The sequence below is a fragment of the Lingula anatina genome, chromosome 3 (assembly GCF_051362555.1).
Source record: "Lingula anatina isolate TDL-2025a chromosome 3, LinAna3.0, whole genome shotgun sequence".
Lineage (NCBI taxonomy): Eukaryota > Metazoa > Brachiopoda > Lingulata > Lingulida > Lingulidae > Lingula > Lingula anatina.
The window spans coordinates 10,600,340-10,619,127 of NC_141769.1; the positions used below are offsets into that span (position 1 = coordinate 10,600,340).

General features: G+C 35.3%; 2 protein-coding genes across 5 annotated transcripts in view; both read right to left on the reverse strand.

Annotated features, from left to right (window-relative positions):
• Positions 1-12,436, reverse strand: part of LOC106164258 (exocyst complex component 1) — a 16,367-nt gene extending 3,931 nt beyond the window's left edge. The window contains exons 1-18 of one of the 3 annotated variants that reach the window (XM_087007393.1): positions 12,310-12,436; positions 11,295-11,426; positions 10,971-11,101; positions 10,673-10,768; positions 10,460-10,523; positions 9,879-10,075; positions 9,353-9,478; positions 8,897-8,998; positions 8,329-8,461; positions 7,738-7,847; positions 7,259-7,408; positions 6,737-6,845; positions 6,294-6,451; positions 5,731-5,847; positions 5,317-5,432; positions 4,764-4,799; positions 3,220-3,243; positions 2,437-2,517 (exon numbers count right to left, since the gene is read on the reverse strand). In XM_087007393.1, the coding sequence (XP_086863519.1) occupies positions 2,437-2,517; positions 3,220-3,243; positions 4,764-4,799; positions 5,317-5,432; positions 5,731-5,847; positions 6,294-6,451; positions 6,737-6,845; positions 7,259-7,408; positions 7,738-7,847; positions 8,329-8,461; positions 8,897-8,998; positions 9,353-9,478; positions 9,879-10,075; positions 10,460-10,523; positions 10,673-10,768; positions 10,971-11,101; positions 11,295-11,418 (1,874 nt within the window). In that variant the 5' untranslated portion in view covers positions 11,419-11,426; positions 12,310-12,436. The remainder of the gene's footprint in view (positions 1-2,436; positions 2,518-3,219; positions 3,244-4,763; positions 4,800-5,316; positions 5,433-5,730; positions 5,848-6,293; positions 6,452-6,736; positions 6,846-7,258; positions 7,409-7,737; positions 7,848-8,328; positions 8,462-8,896; positions 8,999-9,352; positions 9,479-9,878; positions 10,076-10,459; positions 10,524-10,672; positions 10,769-10,970; positions 11,102-11,294; positions 11,427-12,309) is intronic. The other 2 variants (XM_087007394.1, XM_087007396.1) reach the window with 2 other exon arrangements.
• A 1,261-nt stretch (positions 12,437-13,697) lies between these two features.
• On the reverse strand, positions 13,698-17,807 carry LOC147762901 (uncharacterized). Of its 2 annotated transcripts, none has more exons than XM_087007823.1 (2): positions 17,552-17,807; positions 13,698-15,129 (listed from the first exon to the last, which is right to left on the reverse strand). In XM_087007823.1, exon 2 carries the CDS (start codon positions 14,932-14,934, stop codon positions 13,777-13,779), a length of 1,158 nt encoding a protein of 385 aa, XP_086863949.1. In that variant the 5' UTR covers positions 14,935-15,129; positions 17,552-17,807; the 3' UTR covers positions 13,698-13,776. The 2 variants fall into 2 exon arrangements, with proteins under 2 accessions (XP_086863949.1, XP_086863948.1); XM_087007822.1 differs by lacking the exon at positions 17,552-17,807 and adding an exon at positions 15,656-16,463.
• Between the last annotated feature and the right edge of the window lie 981 nt (positions 17,808-18,788).

Below are 18,788 nucleotides of genomic sequence, written 5' to 3' on the forward strand. Positions count from 1 at the left end.
TAATATTCATAGGTAAAATAACGAAAGGATCATCAACTTTTTCTCTGTCTTTTCACAATTTATCATTGTCAGACAATGAACATGTTAAGTAAGTTCAGATACAATGCGCGTTGCCAAAAGCTGATGAACAATATACACAGTTCTTATCTATATATCAGTTTTTTCTTTTAATTCCACTCTCCAGCCTCATGTGAAGCCTGTTTCAGTCAGATGGCAACTGGCTGAAAAACGTAACGTCATGGCGGTTATTTGAAACTTTTCAGTGAGTCCGCGTCACGAAGTAGCGCCGTTTCTGGACATGTGAGATGGCCGACGTGAAAAACCATACCTTGCAAATAATGCTCTATTAAAATCAAACAAGGTCACTCTGTGAAGTCATTTTATATAGACATGTAGAAAAACATGCGCTGTTACCAGTGGTTACAAAGGATTACACAATTGGCCATTTTTTATGAATGAAATACGGACACGATTTTAGGACTTTGGAAAAAAATGAACCAAAAAATGTATCTCGTAGGGGGTGGGACTATAATGCGAGGAAAAAAGTTGCCAGCCTGAACTTTTATCATTTTTAGATATGTGTTAAAATATCATCTTAGGTTTAAAATTTCAAAGTTTCAAGAATGCGTTATCTCTAGTATAGTCACACTGCTCCCGAATTCAACAGTCAACGAAAAAAACGGGGGAAAATGACGTTTCTTGATACCTCTGTAAAACGGTGAAATTTCTCGACCTTGATACTGTTGAAAGTTGAAAATTTTATTCAAATGTAATGAAAACTAACCTAAGAACAATGTTGAGTCTGACGCAACCGATTTAAACTAGTTCCAGTATTTTTCTGAACGACCTTCACCTATCCTTGATGCGTGGCATGCGAAAGGCATCCCTGTGCCTTTGCATGAGCATTTTGATAATTGCTCCTATTCTGAAAGATTTTATCAATGGGATTTTATCATTTATACAAAAACTGATCCTAAGATAGGGGCCTGGGTTTATGTATTATGATATCATTTATGCAGGAGGTTATATGTTGGTCACCTATTTATAAATTTTTTCGTAAACAAGTTTGACAAGTGAAAAAATGTATCCAAAAAGTATCAAAGATTCAAATGCCACATCTCTACTGGCTGGGTAGCTTAGTCCATAGTTGCAAAATGAAGGGGGTGTGGGAATAATAGAAGAACCAAGATTTTTTTTAAATTTAAAATTTGACTTGACATATTACGATCGGTTTTTGAAGAATATCTTAAGCTGGAAATTTTAGGCTTTCCATGACAAATATATAGTTCTTCTTTTTCCTTAAAAGCCTTTTTTTTTTTTTTTTTTTTTTTGTTCTTGTATCCTACTAATAGAACTCCTCCACACCACTGGAAAAACTATCGAAGTCGGTTTATTTTCATTATTTTTACTATATGAATAAACAACATACAGTGTAAGCAGAGCCGCAGTCCGCAATGGTAAACAGAATGAATATGTTGTGTTCAGTTTTCTCGTAACTTAGGATTGTGCAGATTAAACTTATGGCAGCAAATTTCGAGGAGGATTCGCATCACTCGATCGGCTTGTTTTGTGCAGGTGCGAAACCGCTCGATAAACATCCGTCTTTTGAAATAAGACATCTAGAAAGGTAAAATGAGTTAAACACCTCAGATATTATTTATTATACTAAAAAGGCCATTTTATTGTGCAAATAAGTGAAAAGTATTTTACTTCTCGAAATTTAATGAAATCTTCAGACCTTCACTTGCTTCTGTATTGGAGAATATGACGTCAGAATATGGATGACATCTAGCGGAATAGAGTCAAAAAATGTACTTCAACAGCTCGCATAAAAAGTTGCTACAATAAACTTCGATGAAACTTAACAATTATATTTCTTATTTTAAAAGCCACATTTTACGGACTTTACTAAGATGCGTTATTTCTAATAAAGGAGAAATCTCAAATTGTTACAGTGTTGCTACGGCTCAAAATTGACCCGTTGAGCGATTTCGTCGAGTTCTAACTCATTCATTTCTGCTTCCTTGCAAGTAAATCGCACACGTCGAGACGCGCAGTGAACTCTGCTACCACGTCTTAATTTTTGACAAGCACGTATGAGGGCAATTAAGGACAATTCATGAATTTCTGCGATGGTTACGCATTTTACAAAATTTCGACCGCGACGTCATCTCAGCGCACGCGCTCCGTTCTGAATATTTTCCTACGCGCAGCCAGTTGCCATATGACTGTTTCAGACAATCCTTACTACTACAATAGGTCTCATTGATAAATAAAATAAAAACTAGCGGTTTATGTACATGTGATGGCAAATGTGCATCCAAATAAACTATGTTTCATCTTTTGATTTTTTTTTTTTTTTTTTTTTTTTGACTTGCTGAACATGAAAATACTTTAAAAATACAAAGCACAAATAAGATGACTGACATGACTTACAAACTGTCTAATTTATCTCCAAAAGTGATAAAATTCAGTAATTCTGATTCAAGGGAGGGGAACAGTTCACCCATCATCCGCCTGCAAGAAAAAATAAATGTCTTATTTTCTGTAACATTTTCATTCATTTAAATACAATCAGCAATCACAAGCTCTTGTAAAAATATATATATCAAAATGTGTTTATCGTTTCTAATATACTCTCCCATCCTATAATACTCTGTCACTGTCACTGCACTCCAAATGGACATCCATCCATCTATATACAGAATGGTGCATGCCACCATACCAAACAGTTTCAAAACTAAAGATAAATTTCCAAACCTAACTACAACCAAACCCATGAAAACAACCTACAATTCTGTAAGTTCTGTAACCAATCCAAACAAAGTCCGATACATCAGCCATCACTTTGCCACTTACACTTTGATGTAAAAAAAATATAAAGTACCAAATATGATACTAGCCCTTTCACTTTTTGTTCCATTTAACAAGGGTCTGTATTATAGGGTTACAGATAAGATGTACAAAAAATTAAAGAGAAAAAATCTTCAACTATTTCAGGATTATATCAATTAAAATTCTGGAGTTATGATGCAGGTGTCATATAAGTAAGCAGATAGGCAATGTCATGTGTAAATACAGCCAGGCAAATTTACACTGCCAAGAGTATTCAAATGTCTTACCTTCAGTGAAATCTGTTAATAGAATGTTGTGTAGAAGTTAGTAAATATATTTGTTTTATATATGAAAGTATGGGAACCATGTTTGAGGAAATCTCACCTGACTTCTTCATTCAACTGTCTCCTAAACCATAAAAAAGAAAATATAACATGCAAAAAGATTATAAATACCACATGCGACATTTCATAAAGTAATACTGAAAGGACTATGAGAATTACTCAATTTGATTTCATATTCTTGAAAATACATATTGAATTTTATAAGGATCAATGAACTTTCTAAAAATAAGTACCATTTTTTATATATAAATATAAACCTGTGTATTTATGCAAATGTGTTTATATGAATCAAGAAATTACATATTTATTGGACTATTTCAACTGATGTCTTAACTTAAGAGTACTGCTGTAATATAGTAACGTTAATTTAAAAATATAAAAACTGAAAAAATAAACTTCTTGGCTTCTGTCTTTTAGCCGTCACTAATAAAAACATATGCAGAAGATATGTAAGTAAGAAAATTCAACAAAAATCTGTAAAAAAGTGAAGTGATTTTAAAAACTCTTAAAACTGTAAAAGATGGTGTTAAAATTGTTAGAAAACAACAACAACAATCAGTTACTATAATAACAAGTCATAAAAGGGTTATGAAAAAGCAAGGATTAGACTGGGAAATTTATGTGTTGAATTTCACAGTCAAAAGTTATATCAAGACAGTTTACAGGCATAAGTATATTAACAGCATTTAACGGCCTTTGTTACAAAAACATTGCAGATGGAAAGAGGGCATTTTAATTATGATATATGTTCTTCTTGAATTCCAATTTTTCACTTTTTAATAAAAAACTTCCAAAATAGTTTTAATAAAATAACTGGGGCTGCACAATTGCATTTTTGTGTCTTTGTAAGTGTGAGCAGTACTGCACATGCATTTGTACATATGTGTATTAGTGCCTGCATGTTCAAATGTCATGACTCAGTCTTTCCAATGAGGTACACTGAATTTTACAGATGATTTTTGAAGTAAAAAATTTAAATTAGAACATTTGTACTGACTGGTAATTGAAAAGCAGACTATCCTACAGTTCTATACAGTGAAAGTACCAAAATGTGATACAGAAATACAATCATTAATGATTCCCAAATAATGTATCTGAAAAACTGATAATATTTGCCCATTCAAAAGATTGGTTCATTACCTGTGCATATATATTTGCAACTTATCTGCATCAACACATGCACATACCTATTTTTGATGTTTTTGTATGTACCTGTACATGCACCACACAAGCTTTTACAAGTTTTTCAAGTACAAAACTTCTATTTATATTAATGAAATTTCAAGCTCACATATATCATTTTCAAAGCCCTGCCTTGTATCATACAATGTCACCTTTAAAACAGCCAAAACAATTCCAACACAGTCATGTTTCCTTCAGTGCTCATACACTGAATACAGGGTGATTCAAATGCCTGTTGTAGCAGTGAAGTCACCAGCATTGCATTGCAATGGTTTCTGTAGTAGTAATAGCAGTGGCTAGTAGACACAGTTTTGTTAAATGTCAAAAAGATGCACACAGTACTCTGAGAAGTGCAATACAGAAACGTGGAATTAAAAAAGAATTTGTTTACAACACACAAACCTCACTGGAACTTGGTTTTCTGAATAAGGATCCATGCTGCAGCAAAACATGCAGTTTTTAATGCAAAATATTTCCAATGATTTTAAAATGCAGATAATGGGCACATTGAACTTAAAATGTACTAAAAGAAGCTGGGTTTAAGCAAATGGAGGGAATACAACAAAGGGTTTAGAGAACAATGAGGCCAAATTTTCATAACTGCTGATGTCACTTTTCAAGAGAAATGTAGCACTAGACTTCGTAATATAAAGAATTTCAAAGAAATTTTGTTCAACAAATCATAACTAACTCCCTGCAATCTTAGAGATCACCCAAAGAATTCTTATCCACCTTCAAATAAATTTCAACAAAATACCATCACATTTGCCAAATCATGCTGTCAAAATCCAATAACACAAATTTAGTAATCACACTTATAATCTTTACAACCTTATCTTTACCATTACACATAAAACATGCCCCAAAAGTTAAATCAAATCAATATGATATAATACACAAACCAGCATACCAAACATTAATTGGCTTACATATTACATTTGATGTAAAGACTTACTCTGCCAGACTTTTGGCCTTGTTTTGCGGCCTCATCACCCATATGTCGTCATCATCATGCTGGGAACTGTGGGAATGAACGGAGTGAGTGTCTTCGTGCTTTGAAGTTTGGTCTTCCTGCAAACCAAGAAGCAGTTTCCTCTTGAAACAATTAAGTGTACATAAAGGGTTTCAGATGAAAATAAATATAAGATGTAAATTCAAAATAATATCTGACACTAATGACAGATTGAAAAAAACATTTCAAATGGTGTTTAAAATTGCACTGGTTTTTGGGGTTAACAGAAAAAATCATATCTGAAAAATAGAAGTTTATAAAAGAGTTACATCACATGGCTGAATTAAGTAAAAATTAACCACTGTTCATATTGTCCCCTGTTACTAGTTTAGAACATATTTTCTTGAAATCACTTACCAGCATTGACTCCAGATCATCAGAATGAGGATCAAGAGTCAGGTGGAAAAACTTGACACAAAAATCTTGCTCAGCTAAACAAAATGGTTCCAGTTCACAAAGTATCTTCTCAAATACCTGAAATTAAAACAATTTATCATACCATGCATGTACAATGTATAAAAGAAAAAGCTATGGTCTAATTCACATAATCTAAGTAAAATTTTACAAAGTACATAAGATGTGGCCAACTCAGGATTTATGCTGGGAAAGCCACAAAAGTGTTCTCATTTTGATTACTTGGACAGCAAGCTGAAGCTGCTCTAATAGTCAACACTGTTGGGGCCTCTACTGAAAGCATCAAACCGGGGTTTGCTTCACAAAGCCATTATTATTAGCTAATGATTATCATGACAATCGCATCATTTGGTAAATTTCCAGTAGCTTTAAAAAGAAATTTCAGATTATAAATGCCAAAAGAGAATGCATCAGCAAATAAAAGGTAGGCTTCTTGAAAGGCCATGAAAGCACTAACCCTCTACAAGAGTTTCATGTGACAGATATTAACAGTGGACTTAACTGACCTGGTCAAACTTTCCTCGTGTGAGGTCCTGAGATGACCCCTTGGAATCAGCAGAGTCCAGGCTCTGAAGGGACGCAGTTCTTCCTCTTGGGCTGGTTTCCATTGCCCTGTCCAAGCTAGAACCTGAACCCTCAAATCTATGACTTGGAACTGTGAGACCTGGGGATGGAAATAATCAAACAACAATCACCTTAGTACACTTTTTTTCAAAATTTTCATTTCATAAATTTCATCAGTTAAGTATGTCAACTTACCAATTACCATAAACTGGCATCATCCACATTTCATCTTGGAAAACACAAAATTAAAGGTACATCTTTTTTTTTCCATTTGCCACAATACCCTAAGATATGGCAATCAATAGTGTTTACAGAACATTAGTTTCAAAAATAAAAATAATAAAGGAATAAATAAACCATACTGAGAGCTTAACAACCTACTCACCTCCATGCTTCTTGTCGACAGTTTTGGCATGTAAAAATCTTTGTTTAGCCAGCTCAAAGAAATCTTTTACTTCCTTGTCATACAATCTGCTGAGATTGTTGGTGTAGACCTGTTCATGAAGATGAAGTAATGGCCATTACATTGAATAAATATTGTGTTTTATTTCCAAAGACAGGGCATTGATAAAATCATTTCTAAAAAAACTGTACCATCAATACACAAAAATGCGAGACAGTATTTTTTTTTAACCATCCCATTTTCAATTATCTGATTTTGTAATTGCAGCAGAACAGACCTTCGCCAAACTGACCTTGCTCTAATTTTTCACAGATGCCACAAAAAGTTAATCAACAATTCTTATGATCAAGCTTCTTTTTATATGGACCAGAACACCAGAAAAAGGCCAACTTCACCTCAAAACAAAAATTGCTATTGGTCATTTTCCAGCTACATATATCAACAGAATAATATTTTCACAATTTTCCAACAATTTTTCTCATTTATGAGACCCAGCCACCATACCTTGGCCAGCTGCTGAAAACTTTGTGGATCAGCCTCCTTCAGCCACATCATGAGTTCAGCATATGGCGTCAAATCTCGGTGACAGGAATGGTGTGGTGGAAGCTTCAGATCTGTGGCATGTCTGCTCAATGTCTCACTCATCTCATTACCCTAAATAAATGTTTGAAAAACTAATGCATGGATATGAACTCTGGAATGAATGTACAGGAAATATTCTTATATTCTACTAAATATAATGGTAAAATACAACCACTTCTTTGGTAATCATTGATTAAAATCTGTCTAAAACACAAAAAATTATGTAAAATAAAGTTTTACAAATGGTGTATATGTATTATGTAGTTCTACAGAAGTGTTATGCAAGATATGCAAAATGTGATGGACATAACATGACTTTTTCCAATAATTACAGATTTATAATATACTGAAACAATATGTTTTTGATATAAAGATCATCTACTTTATGACAAGAAGGTTACCTGGTGTATAAATAGGTTGTTCAGGTGATGGGAAAGTCTCTTGGCAAAAGCAACTCTGTATTTTCCAAACCTTTTTTGTTGTTCTTGAACTGCTTGCATCTTCATTAAAGCTAAAAATTAAATATTGCGCAAATAATTCAAAAAAATATTGACAATTAAAACTATTGAACTGAAAGTTAACAATAAGAATGTTTATGATTAACAATGTCTGTCAAATCAAGAACTTTGATGATATTAATTAAAGATGTCATTTTGGAATATAACAATATGCACTTAGCCCTAGGAGCTGATACATCTGTGAATTGAACCACAATTTATCTAGGCCAAAATATGAAGAATGTGTTTTGGTAAGAAGCAGTACATTCAAATATTTTGGGACTCTTGACAAAAATTACATTCTAAACTCCCTCTAGCATAGAACAATTTATGCAAATATCTAAATTATTTGGGCATTTGATGTTTTATAAACTCTATTTGAAAATATTCAATCTTTCTGTATCAATATAAACATTAATTGGACAAAAAAAATTATTTGGCTTAAACAAGTATGTCTGTCATGAGCCAGACCAATATGGTGGCCGGTACACATACCAGGATGTATTTCTGCTGCCATGCACTTCTGTAGCTCTTCAGCAGCCTCTGTGCTCTCATAAATCCCAGATGGTGTGGACAGATCCCCATCTAGCAGTGCCTTCTCATGCTTGTGGTCCAGGTTCAGCCTTCCCTGAAAATAATTTATACAGAAGGTCTTAGCTTGGTAAAAAGACCCCTGTAATCCTGCATTTTGACTATATAGGACTAGCACAAAATGGTTTATGAAAAAGAAAAATATCACATTATTCAATAACCAACTGATGACCAACAGTCTGTTTCATAAAGGCAGCATTTAACAGCTAATTTTCAATAATTAAATTCATTAACTGCAGCAGATAATTCCATAAGAGATTACATTGGCTGGTCAAGAATTTTATTTGCAAGGATCACTTGTCATAGACAAGTATTTGACAACCAATTTTTTAGACCCTTACTCACTTCTTTCCAAATAATTTTTGCAAGTACCCCTTACATATGCCTTGTATCAATTGTCCTTTTTCAAACACATTTTCACCATACCTACATCAACACAAAATAACCCCAACAGTTCTTATTGACCACTTACAATCAAATTTTCCAGTTCGTCAATCAAAGATTGATGATTCTTGTTCTGGATATGGATCAGAGTGTCCTTGTCCCTCATGCTTTCCATCTGTTCCTTCACACTCTAAAATACAGGAAATATAATAATAAATAAGGAAAATGTTATCATCAACTGTAACATCTACTACAGTGCAAATACAGACATAAAATCTTTGCACCTATATAAAGTATTATCTATCTATATATAATCTGTTGTAAAGCCAATATTAAAATAATGCCAGTCACTGCCTATGGCACAGATAACTGAGAAGTCCATCAGTTAGTAAGATGTCTAATAGTATCATCTGAAAATAAATTTAAATTTGTTTTTAAAGCGAAATACCAGAAATGAGACAAATATTTCTAAAAACTCTGCCTTTAACAAAATAATGTTTAGATATATGTATGCATGACCAGTGCATGTTGATGAAAAACCTACAGCCAACAACTCATCATATCTATTGAGCTTGGTCTCCAGTTTGGTTGTTTCCCGGACTCCATCATCCAGTAATTTCATCAACTGAACCACCTGATCTTCTGAACCCATGATGGAGTGGATGTTGGCCTGAAAGACGTCATATGGTGACTTGAAGTTTCAATTGACAATCATCTTACTATGATTTGTATTTTTTAGATATGAGTGTGTTTTAAAGAGGATATCAGAAATGCAGCTAGTTCAAACCCAAATAATACAATAGTCCTAACTGTAGCAAAGGGGTGCAGTGCATCCAGCCTCGAATGACTTTCTCTTCAATACAGAGTTGGCAAGCTGTTTACAGGGTAACAAATATTTAATTCACATTCAATTGGTCACAGAGGACCCATCAAAAGGATTTGCATAGCATACAAAAAGGGAAAACTACTCTATACTTGACTTGTAAACTAAATAGTCTATCCACCTAACCATTTTACTTATCTTTAAATTTAAACAAGCATACCAATGACAGAAAGCATTTCACCCTCACCCCATCTAACACAGACAAATCTTTTGACAGCTGTTCAGCAAAAGCCTCTGCATTGCTTATGGCATGTTCACACTGCTTCATCAGTGTCTCCAGGTCTTTTTCTTCCTTCTCAGTAATAGCCTGGTAATCCTCATCCACCACAGCGGCTATAGTGTCCTCTACCCCATGGGGACGGACATCTGTGACACCAAGACTGTCTGAAATAACAATAATAAAGATATAGACAGAAAACTGCTGGCCCCAGATTCTCCAAATTTTGACAGAGCTCACCACTCTTTTTCCTTAATAATTAATGTTTTATTGCAACTAATAACTGACCAATCTAGATCTTTCAGCCAATTAAGTTTTCAAAAGTTTTAAATTAAACATTTGTAGATCACATTATGATTAAAAGTCTTACAGTCTTATCATGTTTTAGGCATAAAAATGCACTATTAAAGATTCTTTAATAATATGATAACAAAGCAAGCAAGGACCCATGTGCTAATCTACACCTAATGACTAAAGAGATGTGTGTGTGCATGCATGTGAGTGTGCGTGTGTGTGTGTGTGAGTGAGAAAGTGTGTGTTTTGGTACTAACCTTCCCTTATGTAGTCTGGCACATTGACAAACACAGGTCCACGCTTCAGATACCTCTGACACAGCTGAAACATATCATTTAATGTTTAAAAGTGTCTGAAATACTTTTGGTACAGTCACTCCATGTAGTAAATAATTTTACCTGTAGACAGACAAAATATTACTTTCAAAATGTACTCAAACAGTAAACATTCATAAATTGCATCAAACATACTTTCCACAAAGATGACAGGAATGTGTCTCTCTCCCTTGGATGGCTAGCAACCCATTTGTATGTCTTCTCAAACTGAAGATCAAACTCAGCAGTGTCCTGGAATGGAAACGAAAAGCATTCAAAATGGACAAATAAAAAAAATTCAGCCAGTTCAAATTTTAGGGACCTGAGAAGAGAATGGGTTCCAACACAGAGAATTTTGTTCCTTTTACTAAAAGAAAATTATTCAAAACTTATAACTACATGTCATATGACTATGGTTTTCACCAAACCAGAAATTAACTACTAGATATCTTACATTCTTTGCATCTTTTCCATCTACTGTTTTAAGTTCTCTTAGTTCCCATGTCTGTTTTCTTTTATAAGTCTCTCCTTTCTCTGACTTTTTCAGCTGATAAATCTTCACTTGCACAGGTTTCTCTGTCGTCACTAAAAAAAGAATTGGAATGAATCAAGTTTTGACAATATGAGAATGCATTTCTTATTTACTTTTATATACAAATACTTCTATAATATCTTTGAATACTTTGGATTGCCTTCAAAAAAACATTTTATCACTTGAAAAAAAAAACAACCAAAAATTCCAATAAACATTCTAAGTACTTTGATAGTGATTACTCACCTGCAATGCTTAGAAAGCTAGTTTTCTTTTTCTTTCCAGCTTTGGTCACACTGACCACTCCCAGCAGCCTCTCGTCAGTGGGCAGGAACACCTCCCGCTGTAGGATGTGCTTGATGGTGGTCATCTTCTACACTGGAAAATAACAAATCACAAGTCAAAATGGTTGAACAGTGGTGTAACATATTTGATGTAGAAAATTCTAGAACTAGTCCTAACATTCAATGGGAAAGGCAATCATTGAACTATGATAATATCAAACATGTTGCATACTCTATCTTAGTGATGAACAAAAAGAAAATTGGATATAATCTGATACATGTATATACCTATTCTAATGCAGGCCCGTAGCCAGCAATTTCAAGAGGGGGGTTCTTTTTCTGAAAAAGTGGAGCTTTTTCCATAAAATATTCATGTACATAGATCAAAATTTACCCAGAATGGACCTTTTCCCAGCAAAAGGGGTGGTTCTTTCGAACCCCCCGAACCCCCCTGGCTACGGGCCTGTCATGCCCCCTATTTCACTCACAAAAAGAGGGACCACTCAACACCTTACATCACCTATGAAACTGCAGAATTTCTGATGCAACACAGAGGGGTGTAAACAGCAACTGAAAATGGCATTTCCTTCTAATATAACAAGAAATAACGGGGGGGGGGGGAATATGAATGGGAATTCTACAGTCTACGCATTTTTAATAGGTTCATTCCTGCTCAGCAATAATGAGTTCAAGAAGCAAAACAACATTATGGCACTTTCTATTAATTCTTGTCCGGTTATACAGCTCCTAAGCAGGAGGTTTTCACAGAATCTTTATGTACTACAGAATGTTTATGTACTACAGAATGTTTATGTACTACAGGCACTGCAGAAAAAAACAAGTACAGACAATCCGCAGTTATCGAGGCTGGGAATGGTTATTTTCGAGTATTTTACCACTATCTTAATGAACAGCACAACCAAAATGTCAAACATGACCAAAATAACCCTGCAGAGTGTGTAAGAAAAGACACTTACGGCTAAGCAAACATTTTCTGCGGTGAGACACTCCGAGATTCGCCCCTTTCCTCCATCAAAGTTGAGAGGGTGCTGGCTCAAGCATGGAGGCATGCCGTGTAAGGGCTTAAGGCAGCCGGCACGTGTCAAGTCAGGCTACAGCTAAGATGTCATTTCATGCCAAAGAGTTGAATAGCTCAAGACTCCATTTATTGAACAGTTACTTATTTGAGTGTGTTTTATAACACCTTTCAAACGTATTAGATAGTTAATTCTATTGAAATTCTTCATTTTAGGAAAATCATACTTCACGACTAAAAGCATCGAACCTACATGTATTTCGCCGGTGTCGCGATCCCAGTGCACCGTCGCACTAAAATTGTCGTAACGTTCTGCGGTTGCAGCAGTCACCCAGGTAGATTTTTTTCTTTAGCTACTGTCGAAAAAAATGTACGAAATTTTGTCATTCTTCCAATGCACAGTGACATCTTTATCTCCTCTTGACCCCCCTCCGTCAACATGTCCGACATTTCTCGAATTTTTTTGTTTATTATTGTTATTGTATGCATCAGAATAAAAAAAACTTGAATTTTGGTTGCATCAAATTCTTGGGCTGCGTCGCACCGTGGGTCAAGACTTTTTCATTATTTATTTATTTATCCGTTGGTTTAATTTATTTATTGCGTACAGACTAAATTCAAGTAACATAGGGGCTAATTTGTGTCCTTTTCACATTTTCAAAAAATTCTTTGACTCTAATAATTTTCATGGTATAAAAAAGCGAAAAAATAATAAACTAATAAAATTGTAAGTATAAAAAGTTTCATTTTGGTTTTTGATATGAAAATTCTTTGTGCAAAAACAAAGGCAAATAATTACATTTTATCTTAAGGCTTACTCACTATTCTATAACTATTCTATATCCATACGTTACATATATCACCATTTGTAATGAATTATGGCACGTTTCATTGTCAGAGAAGTCGCTGTTGACGTGGAAGAGGGGGTCTACTTTTCTACTTCTTCTGACCCCTTTTACAAGTACCTACAGTAGGTTTACCACAGCAATTTTACATATGTACCCATCTCTGTACTCAAACTAAAGTCAATATAAACGATTTCAAAATATTGTACTAGTCAGATGGTTGTTTGCTATCTAAATTGACTAAAGATTTGTCATTGTCAATACATAACAGATTATGAGAAACGCATAGACGATTCAAGTACCCTTTTTGCGACACCTACGTAAATTCACAGAAACTAGACCCAATTTTCTTTCAGTGCAGAGCCTTTTTTATTCGAAAGGACGGTGCTTGCAAAACTCAGAATCCCGTTGCCTATGGACCTGCTGCACACCATTGCTATGGAACGAGTAAATACACGTATATTAAAGAAAGAAAAGATTCGACTGTCAGTACAAAATTGCCACGACTTTATTAGAAAAATACATCACAGGCAGTAGGCCTATATCTAGTGTCTTATCCAACTTCATGTGTCGAGGCACTCATCCCATGAAGAGAATTGCTCCGAGTCGTTCATGACGGTCTCCAATTCCTCTGTTAAACTTAACGTCGATGCACCAATGCTTCGAGAGCCAGCAATATCTGAATCTAAAGAATCGAGACATTCTAGTAACGTTTCGGTCTCTAAAGTATCTATCAAAGCAAAATACTCGGGGTTCGAAACATTTTGTGAAACATTGGTATCCATTAAACTGACGTTGCTGTTCACGGAAGGAGAGTTGAGAATAACTACGTCTTGGACCATATGCTTATGTTCTACTTTATCTGTCATATGAACCAAGTCGCTATTGGAATAAGTTGCAAGAACGTCTGGCATGCTGCCTATAGAACTGTTATGTGCCGTTTGGTGTTGTTGATTATTGTGGTATTCTACTTGAACACACGTCTTTATTTTATTTGAGCATTTATTTTTTTGTTTATATTGTCGATGATGTTGGTCAGGGATTTTTAATACACGGGGTGAATCGGTGCCACTTTCCCGCGTTTCAGTGTCTTTTCTCCTTTTCTCAAGCGCAGCATTGTAGTCACTAAAACTCCTCACAGACACGACTTCCTTCACGACCCCATAAGGAGTTTCTTCTTCTTTCACCTTAAAGGATATTTTGTGTTTGCATTCGCTGGGAAGATCATCAGGCGTTGAGCGGTGCATATAGCTTTTCTCATCGGCCCCACCCTTCTGTACAGCTGTAAGTGGTTCATCCTTATCGCTCAAGAGTTGTTTCAGCACCACTTTGTGAAGACCGTAGTATAGTCCGTCCTCCTTGTGTTCCTGTTCCTTGAGATCGATCCTCAACCATTTGCATGCACGAAGACATAGCGCCACGATGAATGTTAAACAGGCCAAGAAAGTAAGAACAGTATAAACATGGTATGTATGCTCTGATGTGTGTTTAGTAACCGCTGGGTTCCATAATGTATATATGGTGTCGCTGTGATTAAAGGTGTCCAATAAGTTCTTGGGGTGCATGATTATGCTTATCGTGGATGGATTGAGTGATGCTTTGGTAGGTTCCCAGGGTTGCACATTCGGCTTTATTTTGGTGGTCTTCCAAAATAAGGTTGTTAATTTAGACTGTAAAATTCGCTGTGTTCGTTGGGTGGAGGTTTGAACGCTGAAAGCCATTGTGTTGGTTGATATGTCATTCGGCAGTTGGCGCTGTGGTTGTTGGGGTAAAGTTTTCACTTGTACAGTTATTGCGGTGGATGTGACGCTAGTCCTTATTTGCCGATGCCGTAGCCGCTGGTCGACAAGAGATCCAAATGTTGTAACAGTTGTTGATACCAATACGGGTCCTCTGATGTAGTGTTTCCGATTTACCTGGAAAACAAAAATGGAACATACTATAAAGACACGTTACAATTGACCAAGGGCATGTTATCAAATTTACAGTATTTAATGAATGGAGTAAAGGTAAAGTAGGTTATCACCTATCACCTATAATGAAAGAATTACGAAGACCTAGATGCTTACTCAACAAACAAACGAAGAAGATGGCACTTTCATATTTTTATGCTTTTTATAATAAACCGTGAAAAATGAACCGTTATATATATATATATGTATATATATATATATATATATAATTGGTCCGAATGCATATCACATTATGCAGAAAATCCGGCAAAATATAATGAAAACCTTCTGAAAAATGTATCAGTGCAATAAGTTTTTTACTTACATCCGTTATACTAAATTACTACTAGGAACGTCTGCGTTTGGCTGCCTGTGACTTCATTTTAAGCATTAAAAAACGTTCTTTTTATATTGGTTTTTTCTTTGGAACACAAAGGACGGAGTAAAAAACGAAAATCACAATTTGGGCAAAAGCAAGGTATTACCCCACCTCAAGTATCTTATCCAATGGCTCAGTTGGTAGCGCAACAAAGACGATGAATCAGCTCCCGCCTCTTTTTGCACATGTAAAGGTAACCCAAGTGTGCTTTTGGTTGAAAACTTATGTAACAGATTTATTGCTATGATTCTTATGCGACGCACAGCAGAAACCGTATCCCGTCGCACCACAACTGTCTCGTACGCTCATTGTACGCACATCTCTTGCCTTTGACATGAAAAAGAAAGGCAAATGGCCAAATCCTAGTGAACGTAATACACTTTGCATAGATCATATGTTTATATTGCCAGGCACCTAAAATAGAGGTAGTCAATGTAGCAATCTCTGTTCAAAAGATACACAGGTGTTTGATTTGAAAAGAAAACGCTATCCTGGAAATTAGGGTAGGACAAGCATAGACTGATTAAAAAAAAAAAGACAAAAATAGATGCAAAATAATTTTTAATAAATCAATTATGATTTTGCCATTCAGCGTTTTTATATAATAAAACAAATGAGTCAAACAATTTCAATATCTTAAATAATATATATATTTTGATAGGTGGAATTTACACGCTTGCAATTGGTTTCTAAGTTTTCCGTAAGAGTTACATAGGGCGGAACCACATAGTAATTCAGAAATAATCGCAAAATTTGACAACGTTCTAAAGGTTTGTACATAAAACCTTGTCAATATTTATTTGTAATTCTATTCTGCTGACAGCTGATGTCGCCGACTTGCTTCGAGCACAATGGCAGTTGAAAAGAACTTCAACACCCCAGTCAGGGTAATGAGCAAAAGACCTAGGGCGTTTTTTCTTTTTCTTTTTCCTAGTTTGGATATTCAACTCTTCAACTTTAAATCATGGTCTGTGTGAGCAAATACGTGTAAGTTCATGCATACAGTCAGGATTTAACCTGCCACCCTTCGGAAGTTTATAGAATATTTTGTAAAAAGAAAATAATTAATGAATATTTAATATAAAAAATGTAAATTAATGAAGAAATGGATAAAGAAGCGACAGAATTCTATCACGCTGTTAACCTAGAGTCAAAGAGTCAGTCGTCGGCCAATGGAACGGGTGACCTCTCGAGCAAAAGGTCTGGCTATCAGACAGAGTAACATCAAAACTAACACGCTTCGCCTCTTATCATTTTTGTGAAGTAAATAAGTAAACGAAGCGTTGTCCTCCGTTATCCTAAGTCACAAAATACACGCTCAAAGGGCATGTGTACTTAAAAGGGGCGGGGCATTAATGCAGACTACCGCGATCAGACGGCTGCCCAGAGTTTCAAGGTCTATTGGAACTTGCCTCTTTCATTAGTATAATTAGTATATAAGTTTAGTTTTATCTACTTAATCTGGTAGATTTTCTAACAAAAAATCCCACATCAACTATTTATTTCAGTAACATAAAGGCAACTCATGTCTTTTGTTACTTTAATGTTTCACCTTTGCCAATAAATCTTTGCGCTGCTTCCTTACTAAATCCTAAACAATACAATGTTTGTGTTTTAATAAAAAAAATGCCCCCATTTTTAAGTGTATCCGAACAAAAATAACAGACAGAATGAAAGTTGCAACCATTTCCTCTTTTATATTAGTATTTTTATAACAAGATTTTGTCAAAATTTTGCCTGCATTCATAATTAGCAAGTTCGCAATTTACCCGTAAAATTATCTAATTGGCCGATTTCTTAATCAACTAAAAAGCATCTAGGAGCTTGTAGGCCGAACTCCTGACTGTAGCGTAATCTAGTAGACAGACCTCTTACCTGTTAATTAACCTAGCAGAACGACCTCTAACGCGTAAATTAACCTAGTAAACTTAGCTGTAATCAAACTTAATAGACCGATCTCGCACCTATAAATTAAACTAGTAGACCGAGCACTCAGTATAAACAAACCTAGTAGGCCTGCTTAGGTCCTAGACTATTGCAGAATACGCACGTCATTTTACGTATCATCACGTATACCCTAAGTTGTCCAGGCACACGGAAAATGAGAATGCACGAAAGGCCACGCTCATGAGAACTGCCAAGAACGTAACAACCAAATGTAATCTTGCCAAAGCCGTGTTTCTTGTGTTACCCGGGCTTGCATGCATTTCAGTGACCACGCTGCAGGTTATCGTGAATCAGTTTAAATAATTTCGTCCTCAAAACGCGCACTTTAATGTCAGGACCAGTGTTCACAACTTACCCCTTGTCCTCAGATGTGACCGAAACGTGGTTTGTGATGAAGGCCGAGTGAGCGCGACCAGGCATCAAGGACAGCAAGTTAGATGATTAGTCACCTGTTAGTTGGTGTCTTCCAGAACCAAAAACATAATAAATAGGCCAAGCAGGTACAACAGCTAGTTGACTTCATATCTAGCCATTCAATGTATCAGTTTGCTGGTTTATCGCTCGGGTAGTTCACAATTACAACCCCAGCTTGGATCGGAGCTCACACAAAGTGCTAAAACTAGGAAATGGCCCATGGTGAACTTACGTCAGTTGAACAAGATACCTTTATTGGATTTATCGTCCATTTTTCTTTAATCTGTGATACTTTTTAGCATCACCACTTGGGTTGTCCGTGATGAGCATACAACTTTGAAAAGGACTACTAATTTGGATTCGAACACAAAGGGAAATACGTTCAGCACGCCAATATTCCTTTGTGGACAGCATTATACAGATAAAATGAAGAAATTATCCTCAAATTATACATCTTTATATCATTTCGTTAAATCGAAGGAATTTTCATACAGAATAAACATTAAACATCCTAATGGCTTAGAAAGTGAATTATTCCCACGAAAATTCATAATCGGACTTTCAATGCGCTTTTGGAATTAAGAGAAAAGAAACGAAAGCGCATTGAAAATCCGATCAACTTCATCCTAATTTATTTCGTCAAAACGCCGATTCTTCATATAGCTATTTCCTGACAAGAAATGCCTCTTGCCATCATAAATGTCATCATAAATAAATGGGGAATGTCCAAATGAAGGTGTTTTTACAACTTGCAAAGGTGAAACGATTTAAACACAGTGAAATACACTGGTATGTCATATAATGGCTATGGATGACAAAACTCGTCTTATTCCGATAAAACAAGGCAGCCCTTATGTCTGTAAGTTTTGAAATAAATTGAAAA

What these genes read in the sequence shown, in the direction of transcription:
- LOC147762901 (XM_087007823.1), bottom strand. Translation starts at nt 14,934, where the DNA reads ATGGCTTTCAGCGTTCAAACCTCCACCCAACGAACACAGCGAATTTTA.